Raw genomic sequence first — 16626 nt, forward strand, 5'->3', positions numbered from 1 at the left:
ATATATATATATATATATATATATACACACATACTAATCTATTGAAAAAAAAAATGTAATAATTATTTTATTAGTATTATATAATTATATCGTTTTTATTTAAATAACAAACGATAGTATACACATAACCTATTGAGTAACAACGAAGCATACTGCATATATCGAACGATTTTATTTCTTTCGAACGAATAAATAGATTCGATTGTATTTCTTGGTTAAAGAAGAATTAGAAATAAAAAAATAACTCACCACTTAGATATCTCCTCCCTCGATCGGTTTTTTTCTTTTCACGAATATCGATCACCACATAAGCAATGTGAAAATGTCTCACTATAATGTTACATTGAAATATTTTCTCACACTTTTATTAGAAAATAATTCTCAAAGTAGTTCGAACTTTGTATCTTCATTGAAGTAAAATATGTAAATAAATTAATTAATTTAACAATTAAATTAATCAATCGATTAAACGAATAAATAAAATAAAATAAAATAAAATAAAATAAATGAAAATAAAATAAATAAATAATCACCACACGCGTATATACCCATATATACATACACAGACAGACACGCACATACACACACCACACACACGCGCGTACACACGCGTACACACGCGCGCGCGCGTTTCGATTTATTTCGGGGATAACGGCTTAACGCCGCTCCACCAACGGCGATTTGCACGTCACAGGTGCATCGCGACGTCTGACGTTCCCGCCTCCATTGGCGTCGACTCTACGTCACCCTGACAACCGCGAATAACAAATCAGTAAACGCTTGCGCTTTAATGGTCCTCTCTGACGTCACATTTTACCGCGAATTTTCATTTCATTATCAACGAATTCAATCGTTTTTGTTCTCCCTTTTTTTTTTTTCGTTCTTCCTCCTTTTTCTTCTTCATTCTTCAATCATTCGTTTATTAATCACTCGTTCGATCACTTTGTTTCTTTCCTTTTTTCTTTTTCTCATTATGCAATCGAATTGAGAAAAAAGAAAAAAAAGGAAGAAAGACTGATTCTTATTTCCCGCGTTTTTTTTGTTCAAATTCGTAATTCATTTTTCGTTTTGTTTTTTTTTTTTGTTCTTTTTTTTCTTCATCGCTACCTGTACGTACATAAATATATTATTTTTAGTCGGAATCAATTTAAGGATTGTATAAATTTTTTTTTCTGTATATATATATATATATATATATTTTTTTTTTCTTTTTTTAAATAATACAATTTTTAGATTAATAAAATATATATACTTTTGATAATCTCACTTGGACACTTAATGGGTAAAACAGTTTTGATATTAAAGTTCATAGTTATCGTCGTAGAGGCGTTCAAGATCATGGTGACTAGCAACATTGAAACTCATGATTCCAATGTACGCAGAACTATTCTGCGGTACGATTAACCACATAGTATTTTCGACGATTATTAAGATCGTGAAGATTTTTTTTTTGAGATTGAGAAAAAAAAGTGAAGTTATTTAAGACAAGATGCCAGAAAGTACGAAAGTCGAGGCTAAACCATCTAAGGATCTTAAAAATGAGAAGGAGGATGAAAAGAGTGAATTGGTAAGTAAATGGATATTAATAGGGGAAAGTGGGGGTGAGAGGGGGGGGGGGGGAAGAAAAATATTTTTTCTTATAACCATAATTAATTGATGGCAATATATTATTTATTTATTTTTTTATTTTTTTTTTTTTTTCTTTCTTACTTTTTTTCTTTAGACCGAAGAGGATAAACTCTTGCAAGAGGAATTAACATATTTGGTGGAAGTATTGCAAGATCCAAGTCAAAAATTACATCAATTTGCATTGGAATTATTAAGAACACAGATACGTGCATCTACAACGTCTATGACAAGCGTACCAAAGCCTCTTAAATTTATGAGACCACATTATGATACCATGAAAAAGATTTATGATAAAATGGCCAATCCAAAATTAAAAGAATTATGTTCAGATATTATTTCAGTTTTGGCTATGACAATGGGAGAAGGAAGAGAATGTTTAAAATATAGATTAACGGGATCGGCTTTGTCCATTGGTGAATGGGGACACGAATATGTTAGACATTTGTCAGGTGAATTGGCTGGTGAATGGGATGAAATTGCTGGAGCTGATGCCGAAACTATGAGTGAAAAATTAATTGCCTTGGTACATGAAATTGTACCTTATAATATGGCACACAATGCGGAAACCGAAGCTTGCGATTTGTTAATGGAAATTGAAAGGCTAGATTTATTGGAACAATATGTAGACGAAAGTGCATATCAAAGAGTTTGCCTTTATCTTACAAGTTGTATACCTTATGTAGCTGATCCTGAAAATAGTACATTACTTCAAACAGCTGCAAAATTGTATAGAAAATTTGGTCAATATCCTCAAGCAGTTAGACTTGCAATGCAGCTTAATAATTTACCACTTGTCGAAGATATCTTCACCAAATGTACAGATCTGTAAGTACAGCAAAAAAAAAATATATATATATATATATATGTGTGTGTGTGTGTGTAATGGGAAATATGAAGTATCACTTTTATATAAATATCTTACGTATCTTTTTAGATCTGTTCAAAGACAGTTGGCTTTTATGTTGGGCCGTCAACAGATTTTCTTAGATCTGAATGAATCCACGGTGGAATACGACGATTTAGTAGAAATAATGTCCAATTCGCAATTAAATAATCATTTTCTTAATTTGGCACGTGAATTAGACATAACAGAACCCAAAACACCAGAGGACGTATACAAGTCACATTTGGAAAATTGTCGGCCGCCATTTGGCGGTGGACAAGTTGATTCTGCAAGACAAAATTTAGCTGCAAGCTTTGTTAATGGTTTTGTAAATGCTGCATTTGGACAAGATAAATTATTAATTGAGGATGGAAACAAATGGTTATACAAAAATAAAGAACATGGAATGCTCAGTGCTACTGCATCTCTTGGTTTAATATTATTATGGGATGTTGATGGTGGATTAACGCCAATCGACAAATATCTTTATTCTTCGGAAGATTATATTAAATCAGGAGCACTTTTGGCCTGTGGTATTGTAAATTGTGGTGTAAGAAATGAATGTGATCCTGCTTTGGCACTTCTTTCCGATTATGTATTACACAGTAGTAATACAATGAGAATTGGTGCAATTGTAGGTCTTGGATTAGCTTATGCTGGTTCTAACAGAGAAACAGTATTATGTTTGCTCACACCTGTTCTTAGCGATCCAAAATCAAGTTGGGAGGTCATAGGGGTAGCTGGTCTTGCTTTAGGAATGGTTGCAGTTGGATCTTGTAACGCTTACGTTACAACTACGATAATGCATACGTTAATGGAAAAATCAGAAAGTGATCTTAAGGATACATATGCACGTTTCTTACCTCTAGGATTAGGATTATGTTTCTTAGGGAAACAGGAAGCTGCGGAAACAATAATTGCAGCATTAGAAGTTATACCGGAACCATTTAGATCTATGTCAACAACACTCGTTGAAGTATGTGCATACGCAGGAACAGGAAATGTCTTAAAGATACAACATCTCTTACATATATGTTCTGAACATTATGAGCCAGCAAATGAAAAAGAAGATAAGAATGATCGCAAAGATAAGGACAAAAAGGAAGAGAAAAAAGAAGAAAAAGAAAAAGATCTTAGCTCTCGACAAGCAATTGCTGTTCTTGGAATTGCATTGATTGCAATGGGAGAAGAAATAGGTGCAGAAATGGCATATAGAACATTTGGACATTTATTGAGATATTCTGAACCGGTCATTCGAAGATCTGTACCACTTGCTTTAGGACTTATATCTGTTTCTAATCCGAAATTAAATATATTAGATACATTATCTAAATTTTCGCACGACAGCGATCCAGAAGTAGCGCACAATGCAATATTTGCAATGGGATTAGTTGGAGCTGGAACAAATAATGCAAGATTAGCAGCTATGTTAAGACAATTAGCATTGTTCCATTCTAAAGATCCAAATAATTTATTTATGGTCCGTATATCGCAAGGTTTAACGCATCTTGGAAAGGGAACTTTAACATTATCTCCATATCATAGTGATAGGCAATTATTAAGTCCTGTTGCATTAGCAGGTCTCCTTGCTACATTGATTGGTTTTCTTGATGTCAAAAATAGTGAGTATTTCCATTGCTTATAACAATAATAATATTAATTAAAATTTATATATTTTTTATCATAATTACTTGTATATATTTATTGCAGTTATTCTTGGAAGATCGCATTATCTCTTATATACATTAGCAGCTGCAATGCAGCCAAGAATGCTTGTTACGTTTGATGAAGTTTTAAATCCATTAGCTGTACCAGTACGAGTAGGTCTTGCGGTCGATGTTGTAGGCCAAGCAGGTAAACCTAAAACAATAACCGGTTTCCAAACACATACGACTCCTGTATTATTAGCATATGGCGAAAGAGCCGAACTTACTACCGAAGAATATATACCATTAACTCCTATTATGGAAGGCTTTGTTATATTAAGAAAAAATCCAGATTTTGTACCTTAGATTTATTATCTTTTAATTCATCCTGCGAATATACCTCTTATTGTATGTTTTTTCTAAAACAAAATATTATAAGATATAAAAAAAAAAAGAAAATAAAGATTTCATGTTATTTATAAATCCTTAAAATGTAATAAGCTATAAAATTAAAAGATATGATTTTATTTATATGAGAAATAGTATTATAATGTTAGTTGAGGTATACAAAAACAGATGGCGCAACCGTTCCCAAAACAATGAGTCTAATGATACATAACCTATAAAATCGTTACAGATATCATTACCATTTTTACTTACTATTATAATAGTGCGTTATATATTAATATTTTCTTTACATCATTAAAATATTAATAATTATAACGGAAACAATTTTATTGATAAATATTTGATCGAAAATAAAATATTATTTATTAATGAATTAAAAAAGAATTCTGACGCGCAATAGGTTTATTCATTGACACACTTAACCTATCAAAAATTTATAAATATTTTGATTGTTTGTTTATTAATAATTATATATAAATTACATTCCTATTGTTGTTATTTTATTTCTAACAATATGAGTAATAAAAAAGAAAAGGAGGAAGAGAAGCCAATAGTTGCTAAAACAGCAGTGGATTTGCAAAGATTAAAATTAATGAAGTTAATGAAAAATCCAGTAAGTATATAATTATATATATAATAATATATATTGTATTATATATTTTTATGATTTCTAATAATTTGTTTATTTTATTGATAAGGACAAACCTATTGTATTACCAGAACGACCTAAACCTAAAAATACACCAACAGTACCAGAATTTGTTCGAAATGTAATGGGTAGTAGTGCTGGTGCTGGTAGCGGAGAATTTCATGTCTACAGACATTTGCGTCGTAAAGAATATGCAAGACAAAAATTTATTCAAGAGAAAGGTCATAAGGTAAATGTTTCATTAATTATCATTAATTAAGCTTATTGATTATATTCACTTTTTAATGTTAATCTTGGAGTTCGCTTTTTTTTTATATCCTTCAAAAAATGTTTAAAATAATTTTTAATGTATAATTACAGGAACTTTTGGACGCTCAATATCATGAAAAGTTAGAGCAAAATAGAAAATTGGCAGAGGAAGCAACTGCAAAAAAACGGGCCAAAAGATTAAAAAGGAAACAAAAGATGAGAGGAAAGAAAAAAATGAAAAGTACAAATGTTGAAAACAACAATAAAGAAAATAGTGATAATATACATAGCGAGACAGAGGATAGTGATTCGGCAGAAGAAACTAATGATACTAATGAAGTACGGTCTGATGTTAATTGCGATGAAGTGACTATTAAAAGTAAAATTCATTTAGAGACAGAACAATTAAAAGAAGTGGAAAATAATAAAGATGAGTCTGAAGTTACATGTAAAGATACTATAAATGATACAACTTCTACAGAAGTAGAACAAGATCAAGAAAATAATACAATATTAAATGAATCTGTGAAAAAAGAGACAAAGGAAGATAAATAAGATGAATATATATATATGAAACAAAGTGAAACGTAATAAGAAAGAAAAAACATACTCTAAATGTAGAATCTTCTTATTTCCAAGAAATTATTACCAAATGTTATTTTTCCCTTTTTTATATATATATATATATATATATATATATATATATATATTTATTAATACAAATAAAAAATGCATTTTGTAACAATCTAGTTTGATTATAAATTAAATTACAGAACGAATGATCGTTTAATAATATATTAATTATTAAATATAAATGGATCAATTCTATCTATAGTTTATAATCACATTATACTTAAACTATCTAAATTATCATAATGACTTGTTCTATCAAATAAATTAGCTAATGTATTAGCAATTCGTTGATCTTGCGATGATTTGGCAATTTTAACACACTTTTCTAAATGCGCTTTAGCTTCTATTAAATTTCCAACTTTTTCTGGCAATATGTTTTCCTGTAATTGTATACAAACATATTGTATATTGTATATATTGTATATTATAACATCTTTTGTAAATTATCATATGTAAAATAAATGTCACATTTTTTTTTTATATACAATTATAATTGTTACAAATATTTCTATACCTATAGAAAAATATTAATTCTCACATTACCTGAAACTTTTTAATATAATTGGAAATATTTTCAATGTGATCACCAATTTCTATCCAAACATTTTGTAATTCTGATACTTTCGTATGAGCTGCTAAATGGCTGAGAGTAAGGCACAACTATAAGAATAGAAATAATTTTATTATAATAATGTTGTTCTTAAATTAAATAAAAATGAAATATGCTGTAAACCGACCTGTTGGACAAGCGTATCACGATGAGAATATTCGACATAACTTGGCACATGTTGACAATTTTCGAAAGCTAAAACTATACTTTTCCATAAAGTTGGAGTGTATTTACCATAAAATTTACATGAATATAATGCCCATGCTGCGTTTGTGCGAACCTTAAAATTAGGACTATGACATATTAAATTGCACAATGCTGGAAAGACTTGTTCCTGTAGAAATAAATGTTGATATAAGAAATTATATTATCAGCATGATTAATATAGTTCATTGTTAATATTAAATTTATTATATACGTACTTGCCAAGATGATGGTAAAACATCATCTGGATTATGGGACAAAACTAATCCTAATGCTCTACAAGCATTCCATCTTACCTAGGAAAATCATTTTTATATTGTATTTAAAATTCATGAAAGATTTTTTTTGAAATTTTCTTTCTAAATAATAATTATATACTTTATAATAATTTTATATATTTACTTTCATATCATTTCCTAATACAGCACAATTAATTAAAGCATCCAATCCTGAAGACGTATCTTTCAATATTTCTCTATTTGGACATAAATGCAATATACTTCCCAAGGCTCTAACGGCATTACATTTTACTTTATCATTATCTTTCGCAGCTTTAACACTTATTTGATAAAGTTTTGGTAATAAAATGTCGAATAGAATAGGTTCCATATCTTCATTACATCTTTAAAAGAAGTATCATATTAGATTGTAAAATATATTGATAATAATAATAATTAAACCGATGAGACTCACTTTCGTCTAGAAAGACAATCACATAAATTTGCTAACGCCCATGTTGCTTTTATGCGTACGCCAAGATTTTGATCATCTAAACCAAAGCAAACTATATCAGCTAAATCCATTAAAAAACCAGTGTCTTCTTCTAACGGAGGAAGTGTTATTAACATTCCTAATGCTCTTAAACCTGCTGCTCTTACAGCACTTTCATCATCGTGGATACTACCTATTAATATTGTTTTAAGTAACACATTTTGTTCACGCTGTAACAACAATATTATACAACACATAAATATTAAATAAAAGTTTTAATAAAATTTTATAGTAAAGAAATATTGTATACCGTTAATTGAGTGAACATATTACAACTGATAGTGCCTAAACAATCACAGGCAGCCTCTCTTAATATAATTTGTTCGTGTTGAACAAGTAACGTCATAGGTTCGAATACAATATTCCAAAATAATACAGAATTATGACTTGAATCTGTATTTGCTAGACAACTTGCTATTATTTCAACTGTCCGACAAGAATGTAATATAATTTGTGTTTCAGAATCTGTTAATACAGAAATTAAAGTATTTGTAACTCTCTCCAAATAAGGAAATACAAGATCACTGGTGTTAAATGCTAATGAACCAATTAGTTTCAATGACTGAAGTTGAACTGGCGTACTTGTACACTAAAATCATATACATAATTATTTATTTAACAAACAATCATAGAGAAAAATATTAAATTTTTATATAATATTTTGTTTCTTATAATACCTTGTTTGATACATTATTCAAGCATATTTGAAGTAAAGAACTGATGCCTTTGTCTTTAAAAAGCTTATCCTGATTATCAATTTCAATTTTATTATCATTCAAATCTTCAATATCTATTTCTTCTTCTTGAGTTGTTATGTCATTGATCGAACTTGTATTTGCTTCTGGTTCAGAGTTAACGTTTGATTGTTTTGCAAGAATCTCATGTATTTCTGGAGTAATAGGATCATTCCAAACTAGTCCTTCGAAAACTAAGAACGTCGCAACTTTTACAGTAGGATCTACAATTGTGTGTTAATTAATAATTAAATATATATAAATATAAAGACATATTATATATATGTATATACATATACCTTTGTGTTGTATATGTGATCTACAATTCCTAATTAATTTTGTTGCAAGTCCAGGTTTTAATTTAGCATATGGTGTACCTTGAATAAGTGCTGCTATGCATTTTAATAAATGAGTCAAAACAGCTGCATTTTTTTCAGTATTTAAAACTAAGGATAATGTAAAGTGCAATTCTTTCACCATTAGATAAACCGTACCAAAGAAAGTTATAAATGACGTAGGCTGAACATCTTCTGCATGTATTAAAAAAGGTTTAGCACCAATTAATAATTCAGTAAGTGCACTTAAAACATTTTGTCGCACTTTTGTATTAGGTTCTTTTAAAATACTCCTAGCTAATACTCTAGCATCGTTTCGCGAACCAGTCGCAACTATTTGAGGCCAATAACCAAAAATTTCACGGGCTTGTGTATTTTCTATTAGTGCTTGCAATAGATGTACAGCTTCGAGTCTAACTTTAGATTCCGCCAGAACAGAATCATTTGTTTCGGTATCCGATATTTCAGATTCGCTAGAGTATTTATAAATCCTTTTATTTTCTGGACTAACAATACGTTTATCTTCTGGCATAGATTTTTTAGATATTTGCTTTTTGGATTTTGATTTGGATACTTTCTGATTCTTGCACTTTGGTACAACATGTGGTCGTTCTGGAAGATTCATTGCTGCTGGACGGAGAAGTTGTGGTTGTATAGGTAAATAATCTTTAATTCCATAAAATAAGAAAGCCTGTACTACTCCTAAAATTTCACCAATGAAATCCGATGAAACTGGTATCAATTTATCTATTATTGCGCCACGTAAAATTCTCAAACATAAACATAGAATCTGAAAATACAAATTACAAATGAAAATCTATTATCTTTGAAATTGTACTTCAAACATTTCTTACAATAATTCATTACTTTGCTATAATATTGTGTACTATGATTTGAACATGGTAACAATGACACTGTATTCAAAACAATATCTTTAATTATAGATATGTATTCTTGTGATACATATGTATTACTTTTCTTATTCATCAGGATTCCTTCCAAGCAACATATTGCTTGAAAATTTAAATCCGTCCACTCTTCATTTTGAGGTATTAAATATTTATTTAATAAACCTTCATTTCCAAGTAAGGATTGAAGATACTGAAGAAGAAGAAGAAGAAGAAGAAAAAAGAGACATAAAGAAATATTAATATACTTATAGAGAAACAAATCATTTTTATAAAAATTCAAGAACACTAACTTGATTAATATTATCAAAATTGCCAGTGACTAAGAGACTTTTTAATGCAATAAGAATAGAAATCCAAGCGAAAGATTGTGAAAACTTTAACGCATCTAAAATCCATCGTGTACAAGCGGCAAAGGTTCTCCCTTGGAATACAAGATCATTTTGTATTACATTAGCTAAGAATAGACAAGTATTTTTAACTAGAAGTGTTTCGGTAGGTGGTACAATAGCACAAAGTTGATTTATCAATAATAATACAGCCTATAAATAACATAAAAGCATTAATTACATAATATGATAAATTTATATTCGATTAAAACTTACATCATTATTAGTTATATTAATGTGTCTGTAATCAATATCATTAAGATCATTCAGGCATGAATTTATCAATCTTTTATCACTTAATTTCGTATGTGTCAATGATAATATTCTTTCAATCAAATTTACGAATTTGATATTCGCGCTTTCGATAGAACTATTAACGTGCATCGAAGCCATGTTTGCATGGCTATAACTTTAATTATTTACACAACCATTTTTATAGGTTATACATCTTATATATACATTATTAAAAATGTTTAACAATAACCAACATAAAACTGCGCGTGATTACTATAATTGGCGCTGTTCTTCGAACGTCATTTCACGGATCTTCTCCCTCCATTTTACTCAGTGATCCACCTATGAAGCTGTTATAAACGTGTGTGCGCTTCATTCGTTTCCTTTAAATTAAAAGCTAACATTGTTTGCAACATTCTTTTTTTAATACAAGTTCAATACATTTTAAAATCTTATTTCTCTTTTTGTTTTTTTTTGTTCTTTTTTTTTTTTTTTTTTTTAATAACTAAATTAGAGGTTAGAAATAACCTTTCAAAGACGATAAAGCAAAGGTTTATTGTACGATTTAAAATCGATAGATTCACAAACGATAATCTACATAATCGCCATCTGGTGGCAATAAAGGATACTATATAAAAAATATTGGATATTCTAGGAGAAGAAGCATCTCCCTTTCTGATACAATTGGATGTTCAAGCATATTAATTGCAAGAACTGACAAAATGAAGATGGCGGACGGACCTACAATCTTGAGAAGAAATAGACCCGGAACTAAAGCTAAGGTCGATATTATTATCAATTATCTTTGACATTGTGTTGTTTATATATGATACAAATATTACTTTGCCATTCGTTTGATTAGGACGAATAAACTTTATTGATATACCGGCATCTCCTTACTTAAGCATATTTCAATGAATATTTATAAACAAATAATAAAAATAATAAATATTCTATGAGATTAATCTAATGTTGAATGACATTCTTTTCAGATAAAATTTTACAATCTTTAGCCTTTATCATTGAGATATTAATGATTGTAATAAATTATACAAGAATCAATGTTTGTTATTGAAGTATTGAAAATATTCTTCTCATTAACAATTGATCCTAAATTATTCTTAAGAAAAGATTATTACTTTATTGGATTGTTTTTTAACAAATTTTACAGGATTTTAGCATGTGGCCAGATGAAGTATTTGAAGAAATGGATAGCACATTGGCGGTACAACAATATATACAACAGACAATCAGGAGAGAACCATCAAATATAGAATTGATACTTAACATGCCAGATGCCCAAGATGAAGGAGTTTGGAAATATGAACATTTGAGACAATTTTGTATGGAACTTAATGGATTGGCAGTTAGATTGCAAGAAGAATGTCATCCTGAAACATGTAATCAAATGACAGCCACAGAACAGTGGATATTTTTATGCGCTGCGCATAAAACTCCTAAAGAATGTCCTGCTATTGATTATACCAGACATACACTCGATGGAGCAGCTTGTTTACTGAACAGTAATAAATATTTTCCTAGCAGGTATATATTATATATTCTTGTATAATATATTATTAATATATTAAAGTATCAATTTTGTTTACAATATATTTAATTGTAGCTATTGTATTATTTCAGAGTGAGCATTAAAGAATCTTCAGTAGCTAAACTTGGATCTGTATGTCGTAGAGTATACAGAATATTTTCTCACGCATATTTTCATCACAGAACGATATTCGACGAATTTGAAAATAAAACATTCCTTTGTCGAAGGTTTACAGCATTTGTAACTAAATATAATTTGATGTCGAAAGATAATTTAATAGTACCTATAATGGAAGAAGACGGTGCAACTGAGAGTGATGCATAAGATTTTTACAATATAATAGTATTATACAAAAACGAATCATCAGATTTAGAGAGATCTGATGGGAATTTGTTTATATTATCAGGATACATTTTCCAAAATATTTGTAAACGTGAATGTATTCTGATAATGATCGATAAAACTCTGCTCTTAGAAAATATTTTATACCTATGAGTATATATAGCATCAAACGAGAGTGAGTAGAAATTGATACTAATGATTTTTTGAGGAACAGAGAAATAAAAATTGCAAGAAATTTTTTCATGCTTCATAATTAGCTATAATACAATATAAGTTGATGTTTATCTATGTAAGACTTATAAATCTTTGATAATATATTAAGAGCTCAATGACATAGTTTATTTGGTATAAATGGTATACTAATTGCAATTTTGAAACTTAAAGAAAAAGAAACCTGTTTTGAAATATTTCTATAATGTTTTATAGTCGTAACGATGGAAAAGAGAAAATTTAATATTTCTTATACATATTTATAATTAATAATGTATCTGTATCAAAATCAGTACTCTCAGCTCTAAGATAAAAGCAACAAAGGTAAAGAATAATTTTTTTTTTTTCTTTTTTTTTTTTTCTCTTTTTTTTTTTTTTTGTAGCATTTATATGTATATCTGTAATTAATTACAACATGTTATAAGTATAATAAATACAATAATGTGAGAACTTAAAAATCTTGCTACTGAAAATATAGTTCTAATGGAGATAAATTAAGAAAAAAAAAAAATAAATAATTAAAAAATATTACAGTCAATAATAGTAGATCCTTATTTTAAATATTACATTTGCAAAACGCTGTTCCTCTAATTTTTGAATTGTTGTAATATTGACGCTAAAAGTTCATGTATCCTTTTGATAATTGTATACAAATTTTATTCTCTCTTTTCAATGCTAATTATATAATGTTATTTTTCTTAAATGATAATCTATTAAACAGTAATAATGCAAAGGACGATTCTAATGATACACAATCTGCGTGAAGAAAATTTGGATAATTAACAACAAGTTATTCATAATTCTATGCAAGTCAGTCTTCTGCATAACAGTATCTTAAAAGAATTGGGACTGATTCTCCAAAAAAAAAAAAAAAAAAAAGAAAAAGAAACGAAGATGGAAAATCAATCGGAATTGTATTATAATAATACTTATTATTTGTATATATGTAGTTCCCATATGTTATTATATCTGTAATATGCTGCACTTCTTTTCAATTGTTTAAACATATTTACATTTTAATACATATAAATAACAATTTGTATTGTTATTCAAAAGAAAAGAAAATATTTATGTTCAATAGATTAAGCAAATAATAATTCGATGATCTTATTAGATAAGTACAAACTTATATGTACTTTTTGTGATAACATTTTAAAATAATGTTATTAAAAAAATATTTCCAGTTTATTGTATTATAATACAAAGCAATATATCTAACAGGAAATTATTCCATATCACTGCCAATTTTCCCATCAATTTAATAATTAATCAAGCAAATGAAAACTCTTATTAATCTTGTTAATACAATCTCAATTACATTATTTATACCTCTACTGTTATGTTGTATATCATTTATCATTATTATTTAGTTATAAAAAAATAAATCAGTATATAATTTCCACATTGTAAATGTGTTAGTTACATGAATCAAAGCATATTTATATTTTGTTACAGAGTAATACAATTGGATAATTTTTGATATCATATATGTACAATCTGTAAGTAGAAGAAAAGAAAAAAAAAAATTCGAGAATGATGCTTAAATAATACAGAATAATAAAAAAGGTAGAGATATAAATAATGTATTACATGTGACCAAATCTCTATGTATTAATATAAAATAAACTTTGTACCTTGAATCAATCAATGCATTTTAACTCATATTCATAGATCATTTCTGATCATTTTTACTCACTTTTTTATTTCTCTTTGGATGTGCTGACGTTAATTGATCCTTTTTTAATCTTTTCCGTCCCATTAATCCCATAGCAGCAAACTTTTCTGCATCGATATTAGTTATACTTTTACTATTACTACTACCACTATTACTACTATTATTATTACTATTACTATTACTATTACTATTACTATTACTATTACTATTACTATTACTATTATTTTTATTAATAAAACTTAATTCCGTTTGATTAGTATCGTTTTGAATATTGAATTGTCCAGGGTCATCTGGAGCCTGATAACTTTAACAAACATATTTTATTTAAATATTATAAAAAAGAAAATATAATATCGAATCTATTATGATATCTTACCCAGGTACTCTAACGTCTCTAACTTTTTTCGATAATAAAATATGAATCTCTGGTATACGACGAGTCTTTTCTTTCATATCATTATTTCCATTTTCTGAATTTTTTGATCTGAAATGAATTTATCATATAATATATTTATAAAAAGGAAAATTTATAGATACAAATCTGAGCATGATTTTACTTACACAACGTAACGTAATTTTGTAACTTGATGTAATCCTTTATATATAGTTTTAAAAAGTTCACTACAGGAAATAACTTTACCGACAGCTTGTCCAACACCAGTCCAAACGATACATTCATGATTCGTAAATTCTTTTATTGCATATCCCAAAACATTTCTAATTTTTGTACCATTCTTAACCTATAAAATTGACACGAACAAACGAATATTCAACTGACTTAATCGAACTATTATACGATCATAAAAATGATAGTAAACAAAAAAAACAAAAAAAAAAAAGTAAAAAAGAACTTACACGCATTAAAAGAAATTCTTTTGGCAAATTTTTGAATGGAATAATTGGAACTTCCAATTGATTTTTATTCTTTTCTAATGTCATCGTTGCTAAATTCTTCTTTCTTTTCAATCTCCCCATCTGTAAACAATATAATTTAATGGAATTAAAGAAAAAGAAAAAGAAAAACAAAATATATTTCTTTTAAAAATATTTTTCTATTTCTACGACACATCGATTTCACCCGTACGTCGTAATTTGTATTCGTAATAGGAACTTCAATACGTGAGTCGTATTTATAACTGAATTTCAATCAAAATTATTTCATGAAATAAATTTTTTAATTTTCTTATAATTCTCTTTCATTTAATATTTGGTATAATGTTTGAGAATTATTGATTGAAATATATTCGAACTATTTGGGACAAAAGGTTAGCGTCTTGAAATACGTGCTTTAACCTATATGCCTGTCTCTCTCTCTCTCCCTCCCTTCTTCCCTCTCTCTCTTTCTCTCATTCTCTTTCTGTCACTGGGTCATAGGTCTATAGTATTACTATGGTTCGACGTGCCAATACCGAAGAACCATTTTTATGGAACTCGGAACGATTTTATATGAACGAAAGTATTCCGAAAACATTTTTCATTTTGAAGTAATTAAAGAGATACGATCAAACATTGAAAATGAATTATTAAGATCGTCCTGAAAAATTGATTTCTATCGATTTCGAAGAGTCGAGAATTTTTTTTATTACAATCAATATCACTTTAATTAATCAATTTAAATCGATTAATATAAATTATATTAATTAATAAAATAATTATATATATATGTAAATTTTATATAAAATATATGAAATAACAAAGTAATATAAATAATAAAATATATTAATTAATAAAATTTCTAATGATAACGACATATAATAGAATCTAATTATCGATCTTGATCGATATTTCGAGAGATCGAAAATTCTTTAATTATATTGATCGAAATCATTTTAAATTTCAACTAATTAATAAAGTAAATTTTAATTATTATTTTATTAAATATATGTTACGCATATATTTAATATATAAAGTAATATATAGATATATTATATATCATATTGTATGTAATATATATATATATATATATATATATATATATATATATATATATATATATTACACACACAACGATATAGTAATATATAGAATCAATTAATAAATAATATGTATATAATAGTATTATTAGTATAACATCTACATATACATGCATAACATAATATAATAATATATAAAATAAAATATACAAATATAAAATTATACAAATATAAAGTATAAAATTTCGACCAACAAATATATAATAAGATTTAATTATATGAACTTTAAAGCGGAAAATGAAAACAAAAAAAAACTATATAGAAGATAAAAAAAGAGAGGGAGAGAGAGAGAGAGAGAGAGATGATGGTGGAAGTCTTTCCTATCAATATTTTCCAATCAGCATTCTATCGCACGGTACGATTTCGATGGCGGTTACGTAGAAGGGAATAAGATCGGTTAGAGGGGTGTAGAAAAGGTCCATTGAAAGAGTTGTAGGTGTAAGGGTTGAACGCGTAGGTGTATATCTATATGTTCTTGGTATGCGGCATAGTCGGCATAGCGTCGCGACGCTTCGACGGCATATTGCATTATTAAACACCCCTCTAGGCGCCTCTATCCTGCATTCCATTATTATGAAAGGTTTTTATCTCTAAA

At 27.9% G+C, this 16626-nt stretch overlaps 5 protein-coding genes across 6 annotated transcripts; 3 read left to right on the plus strand and 2 right to left on the minus strand.

The window, feature by feature from the left end:
• Positions 1 to 1351: 1351 nt before the first annotated feature.
• On the plus strand, positions 1352 to 5049 carry LOC124956035 (26S proteasome non-ATPase regulatory subunit 2). Its single transcript, XM_047511373.1, has 4 exons — positions 1352 to 1567; positions 1724 to 2454; positions 2564 to 4134; positions 4223 to 5049. The coding sequence occupies exons 1-4, from the start codon at positions 1490 to 1492 to the stop codon at positions 4522 to 4524; spliced, it is 2682 nt and encodes an 893-aa protein (XP_047367329.1). The 5' UTR covers positions 1352 to 1489; the 3' UTR covers positions 4525 to 5049.
• Positions 5043 to 6584, plus strand: LOC124956038 (PRKR-interacting protein 1 homolog). Its single transcript, XM_047511383.1, has 3 exons — positions 5043 to 5179; positions 5265 to 5444; positions 5576 to 6584. Exons 1-3 carry the CDS (start codon positions 5081 to 5083, stop codon positions 6017 to 6019), a joined length of 723 nt encoding a protein of 240 aa, XP_047367339.1. The 5' UTR covers positions 5043 to 5080; the 3' UTR covers positions 6020 to 6584.
• On the minus strand, positions 6171 to 14045 carry LOC124956032 (HEAT repeat-containing protein 6). Its single transcript, XM_047511370.1, has 12 exons — positions 10265 to 14045; positions 9953 to 10201; positions 9619 to 9852; positions 8716 to 9541; positions 8360 to 8640; positions 7933 to 8271; positions 7605 to 7852; positions 7314 to 7533; positions 7130 to 7207; positions 6835 to 7041; positions 6641 to 6757; positions 6171 to 6477 (listed from the first exon to the last, which is right to left on the minus strand). Exons 1-12 carry the CDS (start codon positions 10439 to 10441, stop codon positions 6307 to 6309), a joined length of 3147 nt encoding a protein of 1048 aa, XP_047367326.1. The 5' UTR covers positions 10442 to 14045; the 3' UTR covers positions 6171 to 6306.
• LOC124956040 (MOB kinase activator-like 4) lies at positions 10497 to 13438 on the plus strand. 2 transcript variants are annotated; one of them, XM_047511384.1, is made up of 4 exons: positions 10497 to 10643; positions 10938 to 11064; positions 11454 to 11827; positions 11924 to 13438. In XM_047511384.1, the coding sequence occupies exons 2-4, from the start codon at positions 11005 to 11007 to the stop codon at positions 12153 to 12155; spliced, it is 666 nt and encodes a 221-aa protein (XP_047367340.1). In that variant the 5' UTR covers positions 10497 to 10643; positions 10938 to 11004; the 3' UTR covers positions 12156 to 13438. The 2 variants fall into 2 exon arrangements, with proteins under 2 accessions (XP_047367340.1, XP_047367341.1); XM_047511385.1 differs by having other exon boundaries at positions 10615 to 10840.
• Positions 13970 to 15478, minus strand: LOC124956062 (ribonuclease P protein subunit p25). The gene is made up of 7 exons (XM_047511432.1): positions 15468 to 15478; positions 15137 to 15194; positions 14914 to 15033; positions 14620 to 14798; positions 14298 to 14362; positions 14080 to 14165; positions 13970 to 13987 (listed from the first exon to the last, which is right to left on the minus strand). Exons 1-7 carry the CDS (start codon positions 15476 to 15478, stop codon positions 13970 to 13972), a joined length of 537 nt encoding a protein of 178 aa, XP_047367388.1.
• Positions 15479 to 16626: the final 1148 nt, after the last annotated feature.

Source organism: Vespa velutina, chromosome 20, assembly GCF_912470025.1.
Source record: "Vespa velutina chromosome 20, iVesVel2.1, whole genome shotgun sequence".
NCBI classification, from domain to species: domain Eukaryota; kingdom Metazoa; phylum Arthropoda; class Insecta; order Hymenoptera; family Vespidae; genus Vespa; species Vespa velutina.

What these genes read in the sequence shown, in the direction of transcription:
- LOC124956032 (XM_047511370.1), bottom strand. Translation starts at nt 10,441, where the DNA reads ATGGCTTCGATGCACGTTAATAGTTCTATCGAAAGCGCGAATATCAAA. An exon ending in TTAATATAACTAATAATGAT is followed by an intron (nt 10,202 to 10,264) that starts GTAAGTTTTAAT and finishes TGTTATTTATAG; the next exon opens with GCTGTATTATTATTGATAAA. An exon ending in ATTTTGATAATATTAATCAA is followed by an intron (nt 9,853 to 9,952) that starts GTTAGTGTTCTT and finishes CTTCTTCTTCAG; the next exon opens with TATCTTCAATCCTTACTTGG.
- LOC124956038 (XM_047511383.1), top strand. Translation starts at nt 5,081, where the DNA reads ATGAGTAATAAAAAAGAAAAGGAGGAAGAGAAGCCAATAGTTGCTAAA. An exon ending in TGAAGTTAATGAAAAATCCA is followed by an intron (nt 5,180 to 5,264) that starts GTAAGTATATAA and finishes TTTATTGATAAG; the next exon opens with GACAAACCTATTGTATTACC. An exon ending in TTCAAGAGAAAGGTCATAAG is followed by an intron (nt 5,445 to 5,575) that starts GTAAATGTTTCA and finishes GTATAATTACAG; the next exon opens with GAACTTTTGGACGCTCAATA.
- LOC124956035 (XM_047511373.1), top strand. Translation starts at nt 1,490, where the DNA reads ATGCCAGAAAGTACGAAAGTCGAGGCTAAACCATCTAAGGATCTTAAA. An exon ending in AGGATGAAAAGAGTGAATTG is followed by an intron (nt 1,568 to 1,723) that starts GTAAGTAAATGG and finishes TTTTTTCTTTAG; the next exon opens with ACCGAAGAGGATAAACTCTT. An exon ending in TTCACCAAATGTACAGATCT is followed by an intron (nt 2,455 to 2,563) that starts GTAAGTACAGCA and finishes GTATCTTTTTAG; the next exon opens with ATCTGTTCAAAGACAGTTGG.
- LOC124956062 (XM_047511432.1), bottom strand. An exon ending in ATACAAATTACGACGTACGG is followed by an intron (nt 15,034 to 15,136) that starts GTGAAATCGATG and finishes TATTGTTTACAG; the next exon opens with ATGGGGAGATTGAAAAGAAA. An exon ending in TACTAATCAAACGGAATTAA is followed by an intron (nt 14,166 to 14,297) that starts GTTTTATTAATA and finishes ATATCGATGCAG; the next exon opens with AAAAGTTTGCTGCTATGGGA.
- LOC124956040 (XM_047511384.1), top strand. Translation starts at nt 11,005, where the DNA reads ATGAAGATGGCGGACGGACCTACAATCTTGAGAAGAAATAGACCCGGA. An exon ending in GACCCGGAACTAAAGCTAAG is followed by an intron (nt 11,065 to 11,453) that starts GTCGATATTATT and finishes CAAATTTTACAG; the next exon opens with GATTTTAGCATGTGGCCAGA. An exon ending in AATAAATATTTTCCTAGCAG is followed by an intron (nt 11,828 to 11,923) that starts GTATATATTATA and finishes GTATTATTTCAG; the next exon opens with AGTGAGCATTAAAGAATCTT.